Source organism: Desmodus rotundus, chromosome 5 (assembly GCF_022682495.2).
Source record: "Desmodus rotundus isolate HL8 chromosome 5, HLdesRot8A.1, whole genome shotgun sequence".
Lineage (NCBI taxonomy): Eukaryota > Metazoa > Chordata > Mammalia > Chiroptera > Phyllostomidae > Desmodus > Desmodus rotundus.
Window position 1 is genome coordinate 115,300,026 of NC_071391.1, and position 24,521 is coordinate 115,324,546.

General features: G+C 43.9%; 1 protein-coding gene across 1 annotated transcript; it reads left to right on the top strand.

Annotated features, from left to right (window-relative positions):
* Positions 1–2,892: 2,892 nt before the first annotated feature.
* EVA1A (eva-1 homolog A, regulator of programmed cell death) lies at positions 2,893–24,521 on the top strand (the record flags this gene model as incomplete). Its single annotated transcript, XM_024558586.2, has 3 exons — positions 2,893–3,029; positions 9,735–9,902; positions 24,229–24,521. Coding segments are annotated over exons 2-3 (393 nt in total), but the record flags the coding sequence as incomplete, so codon positions are not given.

Below are 24,521 nucleotides of genomic sequence, written 5' to 3' on the forward strand. Positions count from 1 at the left end.
GTCCCAGCACTGTTTGTCAGAAAGACTGTCCTTTCGCCCTTGTGTTGCCATATTCATGCTATTCTAAAGCCTGTGTCTGGCCACCGTAACCCCACTCACTTCAGCCCTTGACACTCATCTTCTGACAGAACTCATTTTAAAGACTTTGTGTGCCAGCTACTGTGCTAGCCAGCCTGAATGGAAAGTATATGAGATCCCCAACGGCCAAGAGCTCGTGGTCTCCACCTCGGAACCCTTGCTGGAGGCGCAGGCCCGATGGTTCCATCACGCCCCTTTAGCAGCAGATACTTTGGCAGATGGTCTGGATGTGAAGCCAGATGTTTGTGGACAAGGGATGGAACGATGGTAGAGAGATGGAGACAGGAAATGTCAGTTTCTGTGAAGACGTATGTCTGTGCAGGGAAGGAGAGCAAGTGGCAGGGACCTAGAATGGAGGTTAAGCAAAGGGAAGATCTTTAAGGATGACAGAAATTAAGCAAGTTCATTGTAGATAAGGAGTAGATAAGGCCAGGAGACTGAAAGAGAGATTTCTAGAGTGCTTGAAAAAGAGTAAGAAAATGTTTGAAAGAAAAGGATAGGTAGGTGTACATATACGTGTATCTGTATATACACACATAGATATATACGTATGTATACACATGTATATATACATGCAGGTTTATGCATATACATGTATACACAAAGGTACATATATATATGTATTTCACATATATACAGAGAAAGGGAGAGAAGAAGAGAAGGGGAAAATGTAGGTAATTCCTTCTCAAACTTTCAGTCTCTTCCATCCTTTTCCCCTAATCTCTTGTTTCTTTTCCTTCACTCTCTGTCTCTCTTTCTATATGTCTTCCTATCACTACAGAGAGAGATGGAGATCAGTCAATAAAGGGAAGGTGAAAGAAGGCTGAATCACTGATGGAATGAAATCTTATAGGAAGAAGGAGGAAATTATTTGATTAAAAGCAGGTAAATCTCCCTTAGAGACAGGAGGCAGGAAGGTCAAGATCAGATGGAACGCAGGAAGTTACAGTTTATGTAGATGGGCCTTGATTTTCTCTGGGAAGCTGGGGCACATAAGAGAGGTGAGGATGGAGAAGGGGACTGGAAGAAAGAGGTAGAGGTTTGGTACATTTCCCCCTGAAAATGAGAAAGTGCGACGCCTGGGACATGTAGCATTTCCTAGCTACACGAGGGCCTCACTGAGGATATAAACCAAACATTTGCAGTGATGCTAATAAGAATGATTTTTTTCAGAAGCACTCAGCCTGTGGGCAGGAAAGCAGGCAGGTGAGGGCTGGAGTGGTTCTGTGCTTTGGCCTGCAGGGGATGGAAGGGCAGCAGAAGGGTCCTGGTAAGAGCCGAGTATATGCAGCTACAGTATCCTGGCAGTGTAGAGAAAGGTGAACGGAGGGTGAGGCTAGCGCAGTGGGTGAGCTGGAAAGTATTAGAAGCCAGAGGTCTCAGAGAGGTTGGGGAGCACGTTTATTGGATTCCTGGAGTGAGAAAGGTGGAGGGGTTGAAGATTCTGGTTGGGGAGTGCGATTTCTGAGTGTGAGTCATTCACCCGACTGTCACGCGGTGTCATGTTAGCTCTGTGCCGTGGGAAACTCTGGGAACAAAGAGAAGAACAAAAATATAATCTCTGTCCTTAAGGAAGTCACAGCCCAGTTTCGGAGTCAGTACTTTGCAGGTGACAGCAAGGTCCTGAATGCACCCCTGGAAATGATTTGCTGCAGTGGGTTGGAGAGGAAGGCTGGCCAAGCAAAGGCAGCCAAGCAGCCGGCCGGCCGGTATGTTGGATGTGTCATCTACAGGTGTTTGTCAGTCCTGCGGAGAGACTCGGGTTGGTCCCTGCTAGTCATTTCTCAGGGGCCACGTGCATCCTCTTTCCATCCTGTGATGTGGGAGCTATTTTTCCACTGAAGCCTTTGCACCTCAGACTCTGTGACCAAGCTGGGGTCTGTTCTCAGGGGGGTTTCATTAGCACAGATGGAGGGTGAGTGCATCCCAGAGAGCTGTTTCCACACTTTGGTGTACAAGTCTCTAAAGAACTACCAGTCCAGTGCTTCGAGTTCCCTTCTTTAATTTCTTCACCAGTAAAACGGAGATAGGGAGGTGCCACAAATCCTCGTGAGGCAGAGGCAGCTGGGATAAGTGTCTACAAAGACGTAAATAAGGCAGCAGCAGGCAGGTGCTGCAGGAGTCAGCAGGAAGCAGTGATGATGAATGAGTATGTCCGCATGGAGCAGGGGGACTGCTCAGGGCTCTGTGAGCTCCGTGACTGATTTCATTCTTTCTACACATTCCTAATTGAAGCTGGCAACTTAAAGGAGCTGTGTGGGATCCAGGCCTTCCAGAGGCGCCTGCTGGCTCCCCTAGCTGAGGGAGCAAAGGCCTTGAGACTTTTGGAGGAGAGGGACAGGCTACAGGAATCCACACCCCAGCATTTCCAGGTTTTTCGTGCCCACATAGACTTCATGAGACTTCATTTCATGGCCCATCTGGGCATTGCTGTCTGGGAACTGAATCCCCTCCCTTCCTGTTTCAGAGAGGCTGGCCAGCAAACTTCACTGATGAGGGGCCATGTGGATACATCCCACTCTGGCTGTTTTGTGGGTTTTGGCTCACAGGAGGGAAGAGGAAGCATGTGCCTTTGATCTTTTACCCGTTGCTTCCCCCTTTCTGCTATGACCTTGGAAGGTCAGTTTCTTTGGCTGTCTGGTTCAGATTCCCGTGGGCTCTGCCCTTCCAGGGGATGGTATTCCATCTTTTTAGGGGTCCAGACAAACATCACCAAGGCCGCTCCGCTCAGTGGTTCATGACGACACCAGGTCTAATGCATGATGTGATCTCTGGGGCATGTGATGCTCTCTGATGGTTTTTGTGCCATTTCTCTTTCCTTTCAGAGCCCACAGGAAAGCCAACAGGGGCAAACCAAGTTTCAGGACCTGTACTACTTGATACTAACATCACCCGGGATGAACTGTTCTTACCAGAGATTCTTCGGTTTCTGACAGCACACCTCTCCCCAGGTAGCTAAGGGGATAATGAGATTTTTTACCTCCCTCTGCTCATTATGTAAGAAAATAGTCCCCTGCATGGGGGACTACACACCAGGGTTGCTCACTGCTGATACTGTGATTTAAAACAAAATGTTTCATTATCAGGCACCTTTCATTTTGTACATTCAGTGCTAATGCTCAGTATAAATGGGTTCCAGAGAAGATGGGTTCCAGCACTGGAAATGAGGTTACCTTTAAAATGAAAGCCAGTGGAAATAGCATATAATGTATGTGATTAGCCATTCAATCTAGGAGGTGGTACTCATAAGGTAGGTTGTCATCTTCATCGAGAGACTGGCATTGCCCTGGCTGGTGTGGCTTGGTGGACTGAGTGCTGGCCTTCAAACCAAAGGGTTGTGGGTTTGATTTCCAGTCAGGGTACATGCCTGGGTTGTGAGCCAGGTCCCCAGTTAGGAATGCATGAGAAGCAACCATACATTGATGTTTCTCTCTCCCTCTCTCCCTCCCTTCCCCTCTCTCTAGAAATAAATAAATAAAACCTTTAAAAAAGAGAGACTGGCATGTATTCAGGAAGGCAAAATTCTGAGATATAAGTCATGGAAAAGAGCTCTCTCTTTTCAATCATGTTACACTTTGTCAGTAATGAGGTGAAAGAGCTTTGGGTCCTAGAGGAAAGAAAGCTGTTGGAGGGTGAGATTTACAAGAATTGGTAGGTTCTATCCAAAGAGAGTGTGTGCTGTGATGTGGGTTGACTGGCCCTAGAGTATTCCCTAGACATCACTTTTCCCTAGAATTGTGTGGGGTCAATGCAATGGGTCATCACCGGAAGAAAGCCCCAGCTTTGAAAATGTACGACTCTTTCGTCCTCATTTTTCCCTTGCCGAGATAATCCCCGGGGTCATTGTCTAGAGGAGGATGTGTTCTAGATCCTGCGGCAGGTGGTCCTTCAGTTATGAGTTAAGAATCTGGTATTGGTTGGTGTTACGTTCTCTTGAGGGCTTGGTTAATGTGAGCCCGTTCACCCCTGGTCACTGGGAACATTGAATTTCCGGCCCAGGACTTGGATTTGCGAGGTCCTGATGGAGCCTCTGGGAGCTTCCAAGCAGCCTCTCTGTCTCCCTGGCACATTTCTGATTGTACTGGAGATGTGCATGAGGACAAACACTGGGAGTCACTTAGACTGGTCAGTGAAGTAATGATGTTTATTCTAGACCAGGGTGTCTTAACCTCAAGACATGAATATCTTAGACTAGATAGTTCTTTGTTGGGGGTGGGCTATTGTGCATTTTAGGATGTTTAGAAGTCTCCTTGCTCCATACTGAATAGATGCCATATCAACCCCATGCAACTGTGACAGCCAAAAATGTATCCAGACATTGTCAACTGTCCTTGGGGGACAAGCTGCCCAACTGAGAAACACTGTTCACTGTTGTCTGTTGTAGGTGCTAGCCAGCGATAAGGAGCTTCCTTGAGGAACAGAGCGCAAAACTGCACTTTGGGGTGGGTGAGTGCTTTGTGCCCCCTACCTTTATATTGGTCGGTGTGTTAGGGTTCTCCAGCAAAACAGAACCAGTAGGATGGAGATTTTATATCTATGTCCATGTCTATGTCTATGTCTGTCTATGTCCACATCCATGTCTACGTCTGTCTATGTCCATGTCTATGTCTGTCTATGTCTATGTCTGTCTATGTCTATGTCTATGCCCATGTCTATGTCCATGTCTATGTCTATCTATGTCTATGTCTACATCCATGTCTATGTCTATGTCTGTCTATGTCCATGTCCATGTCTATGTCCATGTCTATGTCTGTCTATGTCCATGTCCATGTCTATGTCCATGTCTATGTCTGTCTATGTCTATGTCTATGTCTGTCTATGTCTATGTCCATGTCCATGTCTATGTCTGTCTATGTCCATGTCTATGTCTGTCTATGTCTATGTCCATGTCTATGTCTATCTATGTCTATGTCTACATCCATGTCTATGTCTATGTCTGTCTATGTCCATGTCTATATCTGTCTATGTCCATGTCGATGTCCATGTCTATGTCTGTCTATGTCTGTCTATGTCTATGTCCATGTCCATGTCTATGTCTGTCTATGTCCATGTCTATGTCTGTCTATGTCTGTGTCCATGTCCATGTCTATGTCTATGTCCATGTCTATGTCTGTCTATGTCCATGTCTATGTCCATGTCTATGTCTGTCTATGTCTATGTCAATGTCTATGTCCATGTCTATGTCTGTCTATGTCCATGTCTATGTCTATATCTGTCTCTATGTAGATTTATTATGAGGAAGGGGCTCATGTGATCATGGAGGCTGAGAAATCCCAGAATCTGCCATCTGTAAGCTGGAGACCTGATGAAAATCTGATGGTAGAGCTCAGTCCGAGTCCCCAGGCCTGAGAAGCAGGGGAGCCAGATGGTGCAAAACCCAATCTGAGGGCCAGAGAAGATGAGATGAGATGAGATGGGATGTCTAAGTCAAACATTGAGGCAGGAAGAAAAGAGCAAATTCCTTCTTCCTCCACTTTATGGGTGGAGCAGCAGATTGGATGACGCCCACCCACACCAGAGGGCGATCTACTTTTATGAGTCCATCAAGTCAAATCCCAATCTCATCTGGAAACACCCTCATAGACATACCTAGAAATAATGTTTAATCTGGACACCCCATGGCCAGTCAAGTTAACTCATAAAATTTACCACCATAGTAGCAGATGCAGTAATGTTTTGATTAGAGGGCAAACGGCCAGTGGAAAATGGCCAGAGCTACCTGGAGCTGTTCCATCACTATTAAGGGAGGGCTCATGGAGAAGGGTTGGGGCATAGAGTTTGGCTCTGAGGTTCATCACTTCTCTGCCGAGTCCTGCCCTCGGGCTTGGTGTCCTCTCTGAGGTGCTCTGAACCACCTGCAGCACTGACTGTGCGTCAGGGCCAGCGAAGATGCTCTCCTTCCCTAGGTCCCATTTATAAAGGAGGCACTAAGTGAAACTCGACCAGGTGGAGTTACAGCATCTTAGTGCTCAGGCTGAGGCAGATCACAGGTCCACTGGGCAAACTTTCCTTGGCATCTTTTAAAGTGAGATTTTGATTCCAAAGGTCTTGAGTAGTACCTAAGATTATGCCAGTGTAACAAGCTCCCAAGTGATGTCAATGATGCTGGTCCTTGAACCATACTTCGAGGAGTAAGAACTAAGCCAGAGGCCTAGAAACTATCACCAGCCTAACTGGGTCCACCACTTATTTTCAAAAGCAAAGTTTTATTGGCACACAGCCACACATTCGTTTACATATTGTTTATGGTGTCTTTGGTCCCGGAATGGCAAAGTTGAGTAGTTGAGATAGACTATCTGGCCCTCGAAGCTTGAAATGCTCACTCCCTGGCCCTTACAGTAAGAATGTTCTGACCCCTGCTCTAGGCTGACTTGTGCCACGTGGACCAGGGAGGGTCTTCCTGGTTGCTCTTTAGGATGGACCATCCAGAGGTTGTCTTTCTTCATGCTTGGCCTGCCTTCTCTGTCCCTCTTCATCTTGCCTCTGGCTCTTGCAGCCCTCTCAATTAGCACCTGGGCTGTGAGGAGGTGCAGGAAGAATTTCTGTGCTGCAGTAAAGCTTCCATCCTGCATGTTGTCCTCTCCTAGTCCTGAGGAAGTGCTCTGCTTGGCGCCCTGCTCAGAGCCAGTCAGCCTTGGTATCCTTTCAAGGTGGTTCACCCTCAGACCTGTCCAGAAATACCCTCTGAGACAAGCTCTTGTCTGATCGCTCTTTTTGTTTTCCAGCCAGCCAGTCAGCCAGTATTTACTTAGAACCTCCTTTCGTTAGGCACCAAGTTAGGTGCTTGTGTAACAAAGATTTATAAGATACCTCTTCAGCATGGGAGACAAACCTGTAAACGGGTAATTCTAATTATAATACCATAGGTGCAATATTAGAGGAATGTTTGGACACTTCGATAGCCCAAGAGTATGGAGGATTTGGAGCTTCCCTGCTGTAGACTTTTTTAAAACTATGAATTTTTATTAGATTTTACACAAACATAGTTTTGCATTTAATGATTGTTTTTTCTGTTAATCTATAAGTGTGATGATAGATTAAAATTATTTACTACCAATATTTGATAAATGAGAGCAACATTCAACAAATGTCAGCAACATTTGTTGAAAAGACAGTTCTTTCCTTATCAAAAGGTCTTTGCACCTTGTTGAAAATCACTTGACCACACACATAAGGGGGTATTTCTGGGCTCTGTATTCCATTGGACCGTATGTCTATCTAGGCCAGCACTACACTGTTTTGATTACTGTAGCTTTTTGTTTTTTTAATCCTTGCTGGGGGATACATTTATTGATTTTAAGGAGGGAGGAAGAGAGAGAGAGAGAGATCAGTGTGAGGGAGAAATATCTATTGGTTATCTCCCTCTCCTGCCCCAGCCAGGGACTGAACCCACAACCTAGGTATGTACCCTGATGGGGAATTGAACCAGCGACATTTTGGTACACGGGGCACTCCAAACAACTGAGCCACACTGGCCAGGGCTGATTACTGTAGCTTTGAAATAAGTTTTGAAATCAGTAAATGTGAGACTTTTAACTTAATTCCTTTTCAATATTGTTTTGGCTGTTTGGGATTCCTTGAGACTCCATATGAATTTTAGTGTGGATTTTTCTATTTCTGCAATAGAACTCATTGGGATTTGAGGACTGCCATAGTGCTTTTAAATTCTCCCTTGAAGAAAACATTTGCCAGACAGGTAAGGGGAGGTGGGCATTCTAGGTAAGAGGAAGAACATAATCAAACGCATGAAAGATAAAAGAGCTTCGTGTATTTGGGGACCTAAAAATTACCTAATATTTTTTGGAGCATTAGGCATTAGGCTTGTATCTGTATACGTGTGCGGGTGTAGACTCGGGCAGGAGATGAGTTAGGAACTGAGGTAGGGGTCAGATTTTTTGGAAGTGGATGTGTGTTATATTAAGAAGTTCGGTGGAGGTTAACTGAAGAGTTGGGCTGTGGAGTGATCAGATTTGTACTTCATAAAGACGACCCTGCTGGTGAGAGTGGGTGCTAGATTGAGCAGGAAGTAGGTGTTAGCAGAAGGACTAGGGAGGAGACTGTTGCAAAACTCCTGGAAATAAAATGATGAGATTTGCTCTATGGTAGAATTAGTGGAGATCGATAGGAGGGAATGGATCTGAGACGGCCTTGTCCCACCACATAGTCAGACACTTTCCAGTGGCTTCACACTCTTATTAGGTCCCGCAGTCCTGCAGTCAGACCTGTAGAAAAGTCTCTGAACTCAGGGGGTTATTCCAACTATTCACTCAGAAGGCTGCTGAAGCAAATGCCATACCCCGGCACAGCGCAGCCAGGTGCAGCAGCCAGCCCCTCTCGGCGCTGCCCAGCACCCACTCTTACCCTGACACGCCCGGGGCCTCTGGCTGCTCCCAGGGCCTTGTGGTCATTTCTCTCTGACCTGCAGTTGGCCTGTCTTTCCTTTTGGTCTCCCCTAGCAGCGTGAGAGTTGGCTTTTCTGTTGCGACCTATCCCACCTGCCTCTGGAACTGCAGCTCTCAGGGCCCTTAAGTGTGGCCCTTGTGACGATGTCGGTGACCTACCTGACAACCTGTTTCTCTGCAAGGACTGGAGCCTTCTGCTTCTCTGGCTTTCCCCATCCTGACGTCTTCCCACACCCTGTGACTCAGTTTCCTGCCCTCAGCCCAGAGCATCGTTGAATGCATGCCGTCAAGAGTCTTTCCCCTGCCCTGACCAATGGGGCTCAGTTGGTTGGGTAACTTCCCACAAAGCGAAAGGTTGCCGGTTTGATTTGATCGATGTTTCTCTCTTGCATCAATGTTCCTCTCCCTCTCTTTCTCCCTCCCTTCCCCTCTCTCTAAAAAATAAATAAATAAAATCTTTTAAAAAATAAAAAGATTCTTTCCCCTTCAAGCGCTCTGTGAGGGCTTCCCTGAGTGAACCGAGTAATGATGTTGCCGCAGCTGGGAAAGGATGTGCTCCCGCAGCCAGAGGCTGGCCCCTGAACACTGGGGCCGCAGGGCCTGTGCTGAGCCCTGCTGGGGAGACTCTGGCAGTGGGCGGTCTGTGGCCCTGTGTGTGTGTCTGGTTGGCCCATGACAGTCACAGGTGGAATCATGACACTGTGGGCAGGGAGTAGGCTTGAGCTCCCAAGCTCTTGGGGGCGTTTTAGAATGGGACCCACTTCAGCAGGTGTCGAGTAGCCAGCTCACCCCCATCACCAAGGACACACATTTGGTGACCTTTGGGATGAGGCAAGCTGATCAAAGTCCACAGGTGCTGTCAGTGCAGAGGAAGCAGAGGCAGCCGGAGAGCCAGCTGGGCTTGGGGTTACAGAGCAGTGATTAAAGTGAGGGTGGGCTGTGCCTCCAAGGCAAACAGGGAGAATACAATAAAAAGTACCAGAAAAGGTGAGGGACAAGTGCCAGAATGGGAAGTTGAGAGGATATGGGGAAAAGAAAGGAGAAAGGCCAGGAAAAACAGCTCTGTAAGGAGGTGTTCCTTCCTTGAAAGCCAAGAAGCTTGCTAGAGCACAAAAGACAAGACTCTAGATCCCTGGCTGGGGAGGCTGGCTGGCATTTAGGAGACTGGCTCTTTGTTTTGAGCCCAGGCTACCTGGAACACAGCCTTGGGAAAGCAGAATGTGTTCTCATCACTCACTTTGTGTTCCCAAACAGAAGAGAAGAGGAGGAGGGGCCACGCTGATCCAGTGGAAGCATCTCCAGGAGGCACCTCTGGATGCCACATGGAGACCGCCCTTCCACCCAGCACAGAGCCTCTGACTGCCCAGCACATGGACATGGCTTTACTCAGCAACATCCTAGCAGCCTATTCCTTTGTCTCAGGTAGGTAGTCAGTCTCGGCTGGGCCAGGGCTGAGGCCTGGGGCTGGGGACAGGGCACGTTCTGGAGAGAAATGCTATGCAATTGGAGCAGAGGAGCTCTGCTGTGCTGAGTTTTGAGATGCAAGTTCTTCTGGTTTGAGAGGTAAGCATGGCATTGTCTAATTTGGCAGATGGGGGGTGGCAGTGCTAAGAGCTTTATCTTGCTGAAAATGTTTTGTTTCCTTTTGGGCTTAACAGAGTAAACGATGTAGCCTGGGGCTATTGTCTGTTTTTGTCATTATGCATTTAACTCTGATGTGAAAGACCCGGATGGAGTGTCCTCCACCTGGCTGTTGTGTGCAGTGGTTCTCAACCCCATTCTGTGTGTGTGTGTGTGTGTGTGTGTGTGACCTGTGTTGGGGGCTGTGTGCTCTGTGAGGTGTTTGATGACCTTCTGGGAGACATGGAGACAGAGGGTATGTGAGCTGGGAAGAGTCTGCTATTTGCTCTATCCTTGGGTCAAAGTTGTACTCTTGTAGGAAGATGGCTGACTTTCTCCTCGAGATCATTGCTTGAGAACAGATGCTCTTCACATAAGAGAAGCCATTTAAAGACACCCCTGAATCAGGCTGAAATTTAAGAAAAATATATGAGAATGCTTACTGGTTGGAATGACCAAACTGATTTTACATTGCTTGAGTGAGTTTTTAATTTTTTTTTATTGTTTTTACTTTGGTTTGTTTCACTTGATGCCTCTGGATGTTGTATAAAAAGGAAGGGACTGAAGTTCTGATGAGATATCCTTTGGGCAAGGACTGGTTTTGCTTTCTAGTTCTCTAGCTGGGGTTGATATGTGGTACAAAACCTGACATTTCTATTTACAGTGGAAAATCGGAGCCAGGGTCGAGGATAAAGGAAGCTCATGTCTTCTCTCTGTGAGACGATCTCGGATGATATGCAGCCTGGTTTTAGAAAGGAGGACTTCTCGGGGCACTCGGGGCTGCCTCCTTTGTGGTTGGCCGGGTGCAACATGTAGTCTCCGTGTGCCTCAAGTCTAGGCCTCTTCCTTCTCGGATCAGCAAAGGCCCAGGGCCTTTGTCAACTCCTCCCCTCCTCCTTAGGTGGTTTAAGCCCAGTGCCTGGCGCCTCCTTCCCCTTGCACCCACACATCAGAGGAATCTCAGCTTTGCTCTTCGAGGCTGTTCTTGGGAAAAAGGACACTGGAGCTGGGAAACAGATGTTTGAAACTCTGGTATCATGTGTCCATAAGCAATTGAACGATGGTCCCTCAACTCTATAGTGAAGACACCCCCAAAATGAACTGAGTGCCAGAGAGGGTCTGGAGTTTTTAAGACCTCAAAAGACACTTGCAAATCAGCTGTTGCAAGAAAATATCTTTGGCAAGAGCAAGCAGGGTATTGGACTTTAGAACTCTCGTCAGCACAGGAGGTACCTGGCAGTTTTCCACTGAGGCCAGCGTGGCCCTGAGCTGTGACCATGGAGCGTGGGAACTCACTGAATGGTCTGGTGTTGCCTGGGTGTCTTGTGATCTTGTTAAGGTTGAATGGGTGCACGGCCCTGTTGTTCTCTCTCCAACTTTTCTCCTTTCCACCCCATATTCTAGAATTAAATATTGCTTGGGATGCAGGAAGACAATGCTTCTTTTAAGTAAGTATGGGCTAAGATAAAAAGAGAATGTAAGGAAATGGAAAGTAGAATGGCTAAACTGTGTTCAATCCAATCATTAGACTTGACAGTGGAAAATCGATTCTGAAATGCGATGGGGAACTCTGCCTGACTATAAAGGAAATGAATAAAGAAACTGTAAAATATGAAGGTAAATATAACAGATACAAACACTTGTTGTTTTAAAAGAGAAAATAGAATGGATCAGAAGCAATAAGAAAAGTTTGATAGAGGAAAATTGTAGAAAATTTCCTAATCTTGTAGCTCTCTCTTGTTCTCATTCTGCTGTATCTGGTTTGCAAATACAGGGGGCCCTGACCTTCCCAGCACATCAGTTGCCTCTGGTCATGTCCCATGTGGCTCCATTGTCTCAGCAACACAATTGCTACTACACAGAACTCTCTTATTCCTATGTCCTGCTTCTGATTAAATCAAGGAGATACAAACTCTGAATGAATCTTTCTTTCCTTTCTGCAGGCGAATAACCAAATGCTGCTACAACTTTGCAGACTAAAGTCATTAGAAATTCATGGTATCCAACCTCAGCTGAGCCATTCAAATAGGGCTCAGTCTCTCTATTTGCTTTTGGCTACATCCTGTTCCCATTCTTCACAATAGCCAATTCAAACCATGAGTATTCCAACAGTTTTAAATATCTGTTGATCAAAACGTACCTTAAGATTAAATGGCAAATGCAAACTAAGAAAAAAATGTACCATTGAGGAAGGATTAAAGTTCGTAACATATAAAGAGCTCTTACAAATCAACAAGGTAAATATACCTAAGAGAAGTGGACAAAGCAAAAGAATCAGCAATTTGCCAAAGAAAAAATACAATTGCTGATAAAACATAAAACAATTTTATGTTTTAAAACATAAAGCACAAAAATTTTTGATAAAAATTTTACTGAAGACAGTTGATCTCAGCACTGTTTATAATAGTAAAAAAAATCAGGAAAATGGGTGACTATTAATTGAAGTAGAAAGATGGTTATGATATGCTGTTAAGTGAATAAGGCCTGTTACTATTCAGCATTTGCAGTATAATACCATTTACATGTGTGTATTTACATGTATATGTAACCACATTTTACTGTAAATTATACCTGGAAGCTTGGGTTGTATGACCATCTGTATTTTTAAACATTCTTTTGTTTAGCTATGTTTTAAGTATTCCGTATTTCATTGATATTACCTGTGTAGTAAGTAATATTATTTTATTGGCATTTAAAAATTTGAGATCTATCATACATATATTTTAAAAATTGCCACTATCTTACTCTTTTCTGACTTACAAGCTGTGTGTCTAAATGCCTTTAACATTACCACTTGGATGCGCCATAAGCATTTCAAAATCAACTTAGCCTAGAATGGAACCTTGTTCTTTTCTTTAAACATGCTCCTTCTTTTGTGTACCATCTAGGGTATCACCTATACCAGAAAAATAATTTTTAACCTTTGAAACATCGTCTTCACTGCCTGGATCCAATTGCTTAGGGCTGGTCTATTTTGCCTCTCGTTGTCCCTCAAGTGCATCCCCTGCACACGGAGATGGTTCAGGCCCCATCGTGTGTTTGTCGGCCTTACCGTAACAGCATTTTCCATGATCCGCCTCCAATCTTGCTTCATAGACAGTGTTTTGTAGCAAAACGGTCTTTCCCAAATGTAGGTGTGATGATCCAATTCTTTTTAGTTTTTAGAATCTTTTAGTGCAGGGGTGTAAACTAATTTTCACCTGGGGCCACATCAGCCTCCCGGTTACCTTCAAAGGGCTGAATGTAATTTCAACTCCTTCACAGTTAAGGAGTAGTTACATTTTTACAGTCCTAAAATTATGTCAGCCCTTTGAAGGCAACAGTGAGGCTGATGTGGCCTCCGGTGAAAATGAGTTTGACACCCTTGTTTTAGTGGATACTCAATTGTATGTCTCTGGGATGAAAATCCAAAAACTTTGTATGATTTCACAGTTAGAATGGTTTTCAGCTGCAAATAATAGAAAACTTCAACTTGGTGACTAAGCACACAGGAGTTATCTGACCCACAAAATAGGAGGTCTGGAAGTAGGTGCTTGCCAGCATTAGTCCATGGGCTCAAAAATGTAAGGGCCAACATCTATGTGATTCTCGTGGCCTTTCTTTTGTGCTTGTTATCTCATGGCTGCTATTGTTCTTGTCTTCATTCAAGATCAAAAAAAGGCAGTAAAAGGAAGGATGTTCCACTAGATCTACTCTCATATTTCATTGGCCAGAACTGTGTTATATGGGTATCTCTAGCTGCAAAGGAGGTGAGAAAAATGAGAATTTTCGCATTTTTAACCTCCAAACCAGTGGTCCATAACCAGGAGTGATTTTGCTCTGCAGGGGGATTTCAGGCAATGCCATAACTGGAACAGGGAGGGGTGGCTGCTACTGATATCTTGCAGGTAGAAAAACAGTCTACAATGCACAGGACAAGTCCCCCCAACAGAGAGTTAACTAGTTCTAGATATCGATGGTGCCAAAGTTGGACATGCTCTAGAGCAGAGGCAAACAAGGGAGAAGGGGCTTGGGAATGGTTTGAGGCACTCCAGTCTACAGTTTCTTATGTGCCTTCCCAGAGCTTTTGGTGCCTGACCTTGACATTTCCGTGCCCTTAATTGTTTATCGTCCTCACTGACCAAGGCCTCACTCTAGTCTTTTTAAACCACTTGTCAGGCCTTTGCTCACCTCTCTGCTTGCTTTTGTACGGTCATTTCCCCCCCAAATTTCTTCCCTCCAGGCCTGGACTGGCTAACTCACTCTGAGTCTTCAGATCTCTCTCAGCGCCGTCTTTTCGCTTCAGCCCCACCCCGGCTTTGGTGTTCATCTGTGCTCCCCCCACACATGCTCTGTTTCCCGGCTGGGTTGTAGGGTTAGCATTTCTTGTTCAATTATTTGCAGGCAATCCCTTGGAATCATGATATAATAATTTATAATGAGAGTAATAATCTCATTAATAATAACCCCCCCAAAATAACTTCTAATAGGATTGCTAGAAAGATTAAATGGAATCTTTTTAATTTAATGTTTTGAATTGATAACACATTCTCCGGGCCCACTCTTCTATTTCCTTTAGATTTTTCCTTAAAAGTCACTTTCCTGGAAAGGTTTGCTCTTGTCACCTAATCTACCTCCTCCCCTCCAGCATACACTCAGCACTTCATATCCCCCTGCCCACCATTCCTGTTATCTCCTTATCACCACCCAACAGGCTGCCTGTTTTATTTCTTTATCTGGATTATTATCTGTCTCCTCTATTAGAGTGTAAATTCCCAGGAGCACAGAGATTTTTCTTTCGTTTTTGACTGCTATGTCCCCAGCATCTAGAAGAGTGCTGGCACCTATTAGGTGCTCATCACATCAGTGTATGAACAGGGGTCAATGATCAAACAATGTAAAAAGACACACGGTGTGATATCTCACCCAGAATTGCCCCCTCGAGCCAGTTCTCAGGTTTAACCCATCACCAGGTTTCTCTGCCTCCTTCCAGAGTTCTTTGCGCAGGTGTGAGAAAATGTGAACACATAATCTCCTCTGCTCCCCTTTTATGCACAGGTAGCACGGCATACATACCACTTTCCACTTGGCTGTTTTCACTGAACAGTGTATCACGAGGATATGTCATGTCAGTGTATAGAGATCTTCCACATTCTTTTAGACAACTCCATAGGGTCCCACTGTACATGTGAACCATCGTTTACCCAGTTCGTTATGGAGAGTCGGCAGGAATAGTTCAGATCTTTTCAAACAGGGCAACAGCGTCCTTGGCAATAAGTAACTGTTGCATGCATACGTGTTCAAGTGCTTTTGAAGAATAAGTTTCCAACAATGGAATTGCTAGATCAAAGTGTATATAAGTTGTTAATTAAGGTAAATATTACCAAACTGCAATTTAAAGAGCTTTATCAGTTTACTCTTCATAAGAAGTATGAGAAGTCCCTGCGACAGTATTTCCAAACTGTTGGATTTTTGACTGTCTCATAGATGAAAAGTAACATCCTAATGTCGTTTAATTTCTGTTTTTCTAGGTCATAGGTCAGCAAACTTTTTCTATAAGGGGTCAGGAAGTAAATGTTTCAGCTTTGCAAGCTTTTCAGTCTCTGTGCTAACTATTCAGCTCTGCAATGTAGCTTGAGGCAGACGCGGACAAATCGTAAGTGAATGTGCGTGGCTGTGCCGGCCAATAACGACACAGCAGCCGGCCAGGTTTGGCTTGTGAGCCGTGGTGCGTCCGTCCCTGCCGTCGGTGAGCACCTTTCCATGTGTTCATTTTCTTTCTTGATTGTCTTTTTTCTTCGTGCTCTTTCTAGGTGTTCTTTCTATATTAGTCCTTTGTCTCTGTTACATATTTCAAATATTTTTCCTATTCGGCCTTTGTCTTTTTACCTTATTTACGGTAATGTTTTTCAATGCAGAAGTTTTGGGGGACCATTTATTTTATCTTTTTTATTTAACCAATATTCTTGGCAAGTGTAGCAGTGTGGACTTGGTAGCAGTTAGCCAGAAAATGGATCACTTTTCCTGTGAGCCTGTCATGAGTGGTCTCTCATCAGCAGGGGATCCGAACCCACCACAGCTCAGTTGATAGTTACAAATTTGAGGGTTTTAGAAAGGACTATAGTTTCTGTTTTTGTTATACTTCTTTATACTGGGAATCCTATGAGGGCTGAGAAGTTTTCTGTCTCTGGCCCCTAAGGCATTGTAGACTCAGTAAATTTTTGTGCAATAAAGTAACTATTTATTGAACTATAAAATTTGAAAAAAAATTAACAGTTGCAATATCCCCTCTTGGAGAGAGTTTGGTGAAAGTGGTGCTTTCATACACCACCGATGGCAAGACAAATTGATGTACCACTTTTAAAAAGCCACTTGGCAACATGTATCAAGAGGTAGAAAAATATGTATCCCCTTTGACAGGGATTCCTTTTTCTAAGAATCCATTATAAGGCAGTAAATAAAAGAAATAAACAAATAAAATTGGAAGTAATGTTAAGTACAAAAATATTTCTCCCATCATTATTTTTAATTTAAAAAAGTAACACCCTAAGTATCCAAAGGTAGAAAACCCTTTTTGTAACTTGTAGTGCGTTCCCTGGATAGCATACTACGTAGCCATCGTTAGGCCTGATTGAGGGGAAGGTGATGGATGGAAAGATGCATGAAATGTGTATCCTTGAGAGGAGGGATGAATAGATGGAGCACAGAAGATTTTTAGAGCAGTGAGAACACTGTATGGAACTGTAATGATGGATGCATGTCACTGTGCATTTGTCTAAACCCATAGAAGGTACGACACCAGCAGTAAACCTATGAACAATGAACTTTGGGTGATTATGATGCGTCGGTGTAGGTTCCTCAGTTGCAACAAATGTCCCACTCTGGCGGAGGGGGAGATGTTGATAATGGAGGGGGCTGTGCATGCGTGTGGCCAGGTATATGGGAAATCGCTGCACCTTCTTAATTTTTCTGTGAACGTAAAATTGCCCTAAAAATACTCTTAAAAACAAATAAAAACATATAGCCAGATAAAAATATATACAATTGTATATACATATATAAAATACACTCTGACTGTAACCAAGTAAGTATAAATAAATATGCAGATAATTATATGAGAGAAAATAGAACAAAAAATTTACTTCACTACACATTTAGTTTGTGAGATTATGGTGATTTTATAAACATTTTCCATCCTCTACTTTTAATGTTGTACTATTATATATACTATATATACATATGCACATACATATGTATGCATATATACATTCAGATACATATTTATTCATATATAATAAATTTGTTAACTGAACTTTGAAATTGTATGTCATTCATGATTTAATTTAATAATTAAAGAGATTTGCACCATAAGCAAGGCGCTGTGCTGGATACCACGGAAATCCGAAGTGACTCATGGATTTTGCCTTCAAATTTCTCACTGTCTATGTGGGAAAAATAATGGTTACATAACTAATTATATTACAACTACATAAAGTGGTTGTGTAGAGAGGCTAATTAATCACTCTCCCTCCCTTTCAGACTCAAAGGAGCTGGAAAAGTGTCAAACACAGTATTAACTTGTGCAACAGTTTCGCCAGCTCAGAGAATGGTCAGGGCTTCTTCCCAGCTCCCCTTGGGAAGTAGAGCTGTAGGATTGCAGGTCTGTCCCACTGCAGGTGATGACGAGTGAGTGGGATGGAGTAGGACAATGGGATTAGGACGATGGTAGGTGGACGGCCTCTTCTGCAGTGCCTATTGCTGGGGGGTGAGGGGAGGGGATAAGGAAAGAAAAGGGAAGATGGAAGAGCTAAAAGAAAGGCACGTATACCGAGCCCGCCTGGCGGGGACAGTGATTCTCCAACACCCCTTCTCCCTGAGAAAGAACAAGTTGGGGATAGAAGGAGATGGGAGGAAGCTTCCCTGGCGTTTCAGAGAGGGCAGAAGTGTTAGTGGAAGTCTTCACTTTTCCATGGGGAGGGGCAGAATGCCCTAAAGAGGCACTCTGCCAGTGCCTTAAAAGTTCAGAGAATGGATTATGCTGAATAATCCCTGATTCCACACAAATCCCAATGATTATCTTTAAGGCCTATTTTTAAAACTTTTTCCTTTCTACTGAAAGGACTGCAAGCTTTGGGGCCAACGAGAAAGTTCAGGTAGGGAAAAGGTTTCACTTGCAGGGACATCAGTGGGTCTGGCGTGGATTGGTGTTGCTCTCGGCCTGTAGAGTCTGCAGTGAATAATCTGACCTCTGAAGGTGCAAATGAAATTAGCCCCAGGACCTCCACACACAGCCTCTTCCTGCCCAGGAAAACAGTCACCCTGCAGGAAGCAAGATACAGCAATACATTTATTTTTATTTATTGAGGGAAAAAACCGACAATAGCCCTCCCCACTCTACTTCCTGAGCAGTTAACAGCTGTCTGGATCTGCTCAAGACCAGGCTAAATCACTGGCCAAGAGGAAGTGACCTGGAGCAGAGGAGAGAAAAAACAACCACAAGAGAGCTACAGTTTTGATTTTGCAGAAGAATGATGCAGAGAAACAACACAATTTATATCAGCTCTGAAAGTCAGCCCTGAGTCACCACTCAGGACCTGGTGAGGCCCAGTAAACTCCTTTGCCCTCTCTGGTTGCTTTTGCTCGGCTTCTCTAGGAATCCGTGTCTGAAGTTGCTATAGGCAAAAGGGGATGTTTTCTGATCAGGTAGCAGGACAGGATGGACTAGTTAAGCTAGAGGGACAACAGTGGTTTCCAAGGATCGGTTCAGTGACCATCTTCAAAGTTAACCTGTATAACAGGTGGGGTGAGGACAGGGTATAAAAGAGACAGGTAGGCTAAATAGATGGATGGATGGGAGACAGGGAAATTAGATAGATAGATAGATGGATAGATAGATAGATAGATAGATAGATAGATAGATGATAGATAATAGATAAAGACAAAAGGAAAGAATCACTATGCTATAATTTGATCTCCAGGACTTATATACTAGTTGCAAGTGTGTATCCTTAACACCATTTCCTCAAATCCCCTGCCCCCAGCCCCTGGGAATCAGCATTCTATGCTGTTTTTATGAGTGCATCTTTTTTAGGTTCCACATATTAGTGATACGACATGGTACAGTATTTGTATGCACTAATTTATCTCCATTTTATTACAATCTCCAAAATCCATCCATGATTTTGCAAATGGCAGGATTTTTTTTTAGGGCTGAATTTTCCTGAGTGTGTGTGTGTTACATTTTCTTTATTCATTCATCTGGTGGACACTTAGGTTGTTTCCCTGTGTGGGTTATTGTGAGCGATGCTGCGTGAATATTGGAATACAGGTATCACTTTGAGACAGTGATTTCATCTCCTTTGTTCTTGGTCAACTCAATGGATGCAAAAAAAGCATTTGACAAACTACAACATCCTTTGATGATAATAAATTTGGTATAAAAGAAAAATACTGCCATATAATAAAAGTCATAAATGACACTTCCACAGTTGACATCAGACGCACTGGTGAAAGACTGAAAGCTTTCAGGTGCTCCACCCTTTTACTTGCCTCTTTCCATTTTTGATGTCACAATTTACCTTTTTACCTTGTGTATTTATTCACAGGTTATAGTGGTTAGAGCTGTGTTTAGTACTCTTTTCCTTTAATGTTTATCCTATGGCAAAGTGTCTAACACACTATCCTACTACAGAAGTAGAGTTTTCTGAGACTGACTGTATATTTATCTTTACCAGTGTATTGTATACTTTCATATATTTTCACGTCACTTATTGGCATCTTTTCATTTACGCTTGAAGGGCTCCTTTCAGCATTTTTTTTGCAAGGCAGGTCTAGTGGCGATGAACTCCCTCAGCTTTTGTTTCTCTGGAAAACTGTTTCTCCTTCATAATTTTCCAGATAGAGTGTTCTTGGCTAGCAATTTTTTTCTTTCAGTACTTAGAATAGGTCATTCCACTCTCCTGGCTTGTAGGGTTTCTATTGAGAAATTTACTGGTAGCCTAATGGGGGTTTCTTTGTATGTTACAACATTTTCTCAGCTGCTTTTAGGATTCATTCTTTTTCTTTGATTTTTGAAAGTTTTATTATAATGTGTCTTGGAGATGGTCTTTTTGCATTGAGATAAAGGGGTGATCCACTAGCTTCATGAGCTTGGATGTCTAAGTCTCTCTCCAGGTTTGGAAAGTTCTCAGCTATTACTTCTTTAAATAAACTTTCTGAACCCTTCTTCATGTTTTCTCCTTTTGGGACACTGATTATGCTAATATTTGTATGTTTGATTGAATCCCATAGATCATGTAAGCTTTCTTCACGTTTTTCCCATTCTTTCTCTGTTACCTCTAATTGGGTTAGTTCCAGATTCCTATCATCTGGGTTGCTTATTCTGTCTTCCATTTGATTTACCCTGCTGCGAATTCCCTGTGTTGAATTTTTTTCATTCATTGAATTTTTCAATTCCAGAGTTACTGTTTCATTCATTTTTATAGTTTCTATCTCTTTGCTAAACTTCTCATTTTATTCGTGTATTTTTTCCTGATTTTGTTGAATTATCTTTTGTGTTTTTCTATCTTTATTTCCTCAAAACAGCTATTTGGAATTTTTTATCTGCTAGATTGCAAGATTCTGTGCCTTTGAACTCAGTTATTTGAAGGATTATTATCTTTGGTGATGACAGGTTTTTTTTTAAATTTTTGATTCTTCATGTTCCTTAGATTTACATTTCCCTAACTGCTGGGTGGTTACGTTGATGACTTTGCCTTTTGGTGTAGTGGACGCCTCCTTAGATCTTTACTAGTTGCCTTCACATGGGGCATACTGTTTGTTGAACCTGTCCTATCTGGGGCACTCTCTGACCTTGTATTTACACATCTGCTCCGCAGTTCTTCTTGTAGCAGAATTCTTAAGCTCTTATGTCTTTTTTATTTATTGATATTTTAGAGAGAGGGGGGAAAAGAGAGACCGAGGAACATTGATTTATTGTTCCATTTATTTATGCATTTGTTGTTTGACTCCTGCATGGTTTTTACAACTCCTCTGGCTGGTTGCTGAAAACTTCTGTTTTGTTTTCCAGAAGGTGGTGCTATAGATCAAGTTTCTGGTTTCTCTCTGGCCCACAGATCCTGTTCTGTTTTTCTGATAGCACTCTATTTACCAAGCTTACTTGCTGCCAGTTTTGGAGAGTGTGCAAGGAGCCACCGCAGAGTGGGGACAGATGTGGGTTTAGCGCTTGGGGTATTGGGGGTACCTGCTAGCTGGTGGAGACATTCCTCCCCGAGGTTTCCCAGGGGTTCCTGGGCAAACTTGCTGCTGAACTCCTGAGTGTACTCAGCAGTAACCCTGTCACTTTAATGCCCTTTGATATTTGTACCTGTCTTTTTCAATCTCCTCCCTACCTTCAGTCATAGAGACCCTGCTTCAATAATCTGGTGTTGCTGGTGAGAAATGGGTTTGCCCTGCAGCATCCAGCACAGCTGGGGTTGCTGGGCACTCACACACTGCTCTTCTCTTCGCCCTGTAAAGAGGTCTCTGAGGGATAGTCAGTCCTGTGCTTTGTCACTTGGGGGGAAGTACTGGAAGTTTCTCTTCCCCTTTTTACTGAATCCCAACTCATTTTGTTTGTTTGTTTGCTCCAGTGGTATGCTAGAATCTCCCCTCTGGAAGGATGGATTTACGAATTCTCTCTGTCTGTGGGTATTTACCCAAGTCAGCACTCTCCAGGTTTTCCCTACCTGCTGGGTGGTTGGGGCAGGTTTGCTGGCTCTTCTGGTTCTGCAGCCCAAAGTCTGTCTGCCTATTACCAGATGCACATGTGTATGAGACTCCTCCTGGTCCCTTGGCACATGTTGTGGGAATACACAACTCCACAGAGAATTGTGGATAGATGCCTAATTAGTTGTTACACAGGGGAGGGGAACGACAAGTAGAGATGGCTTATGTGCCATAATGCTGATGTCGCTGCCCTTTCACTGCATGTGCATCGCTTGTTGACTGTTTTTATTAAGATTTTATTTACTTGTTTTTAAAGGGAGGGGAAGGGAGAGAGAAAGAGAAACATGTGTGGCTGCCTTTTGTACGCCCCCCACTAGGGACCCGGCCTGCAACCCAGGCATGTGCCCTGACTAGGAATGGAACCGGCGACCCTTTGGTTCAAAGGCCAGAGCTTTTGGCTCAATCAACTGAGCCACACCAGCCAGGGCTGTTGACTGTTCTTATACAATTTGTGTTTTCTATTTCTTTCTCTTCTCTTCTCTTTGCATCTATAATTTCTATTTATTTTATTCCTACCCCTGGCATTTTGGTGGGTTTCAGAGAGAAGAGGGGTCATAAATGTGTATGTTCAATATGCTGTGTTTAGACTGATAGAGCCTTTTGGGGTACAATGTAGAATGCACAAAGGTTCAAAATGCCTATGCCCTTTAGTGCAGCTGTTTCTAGATAACTAACCTGTAGAAGTAATTCCGCTTGTGCATAAAGAGATGTATACAAAGACATCAACTCTAGCATTGATCGTGATAGTGAGAACTTTGGAAATAACTTATATGCTATTAACAAGGAACTGGTTAAATAAACGTTGGTAGGTCTGTAGTGCAGAGCACTGTGCAGCAGGCAAAAACAATGCTGTTGATGGATCTGGAACTGCTAGGAAATACTCTTAAATTTAAAAAGCAAGTGTGTACCATATACGATCCCACTTACAGTCTTTAGAAAGCCACAAAACAAGGTATGTTTTAATTCATACTTACCAGTAAACATAGACTATAGAGAACTAAATTGCTGGTGTCAATTTTAGGTCCTGTCAAATGGACGATGCCCTGTGACTCAAGACCAGGCCCGTCCCAGGCTCTCACACTGAGCTGGGAAGGGAACCCACTGACCCAGAGCTCTCATTCTGTTGAGCACGTCACACAGTGATCAGCTGGGTACACCGCACATACTGCTTATCCGCAGAGTGATTACTTTCTTCTCTTGCCAAGGAAGAGCTCAAATACCTCTTCTGCAAATTAACCTGAGGATGTCATTTCAAAATGCCTACACTGGCTTTCAATATGTGATTGTATTAATTATCTATTGCTACATAGCAAGTTACCTCAAAAATTAGTGACTTAAAGCAACATACATTTATTATCTCTCAGAGTCTACTGGTCAGAGATCTGGGTTTGGCTCGGCTGGGTGCTCTGATTCAGTCTCCCACAAGGTTGCTGCAAGGTCAGGGCTGTGGTCACCTCAAGGCTGCGCCAGGGGATTCACTTCCAAGTTCATTGACATGGCAGTTTGATGTGATTCACTTCTTTGCAGGCTGTCAGCCAGAGGCTATGCTTAGTTCCCTTCTATTTGGGCCTCTCAGTAGGGGCGCTCCCAACACGGCAGCCAGCTTCATCAGAGTGAACGAGAGAATCCGGAGAGCACGAGCACGTGGGAAGTTAGTCTATGTCACCTAAGCTGAGACTCATCTATCACGTTTGTCATATTCTGTTTGTTAGAAGTAAGTCCCTGGGTCTAGCCCCGCCCACTAGGTCCAGCCGCCCTCGAAGGGAGGTGCTTGCATCTAAGAGTGTGAATACCAAGAGGTAGGGGCATCTTGGAAACTGCCTACCTTTGTTGACAAGGCCTGTGATGGTATACGTAGAATAAAGGAGACCGTTTGTCCTTGGCATTAATTACAAATTTGTTGTCAAAAAAGAACAGAGAGGAGGAGGAGGAGAATGGGGGGGGGGGAGAAGAAGAGGAAGAAAGAGAAGAAAAAGAAGAATAAGAAGCAGCTGCCTACAAATGTGATTAACAGGTTATTCAAGGGGCTGTGGGAGCAAACGCGGAAGCAAAGATTTTTCTAGTATAGGCTAAAATAATCTTTAGACAGATACTCTCAGTCAAATGACATCTAAGCACAGCTGCTTGCTTATAGTAGGTGCTAAAAATTTTTCTTTCTTTTAACTTTTCATTTTGAAATAATTTCAAATTTCAAGTTACAAGCATAGTAAAAGAATCTCACACACTCCTTACCCAGATTCACCACTGGTGGGTAATTATACTTTGAATACACTACGCAATTTGTCGCTATATTTGTAACTATGAAAGCTCTGGGGTCTGGTGAGAGGTGTGTGAGGTGGGCTGGAGTTGTCGGCTCTCAAATGCTCTCTTCTTTCTCCTCCAGAAAACCCTGAACGGGCAGCTCTGTACTTTGTGTCTGGCGTGTGCATCGGGCTGATCCTCACCTTGGCTGCCCTGGTGATGAGGATCTCTTGCCACATGGACTGCCAGCGGCGTCCCAGGAAGAAGTTCCTGCAGGACCAAGAGAGCAGCAGCGACAGCAGTGACAGCGAGGAGGGCAGCTCAGACACAGCCTCTGACATCTCGGTCAGGAGGCACCGCCGCTTTGAGAAGACTTTGAACAAAAACGTCTTCACGTCTGCGGAGGAGCTGGAGCGCGCCCAGCGGCTGGAGGAG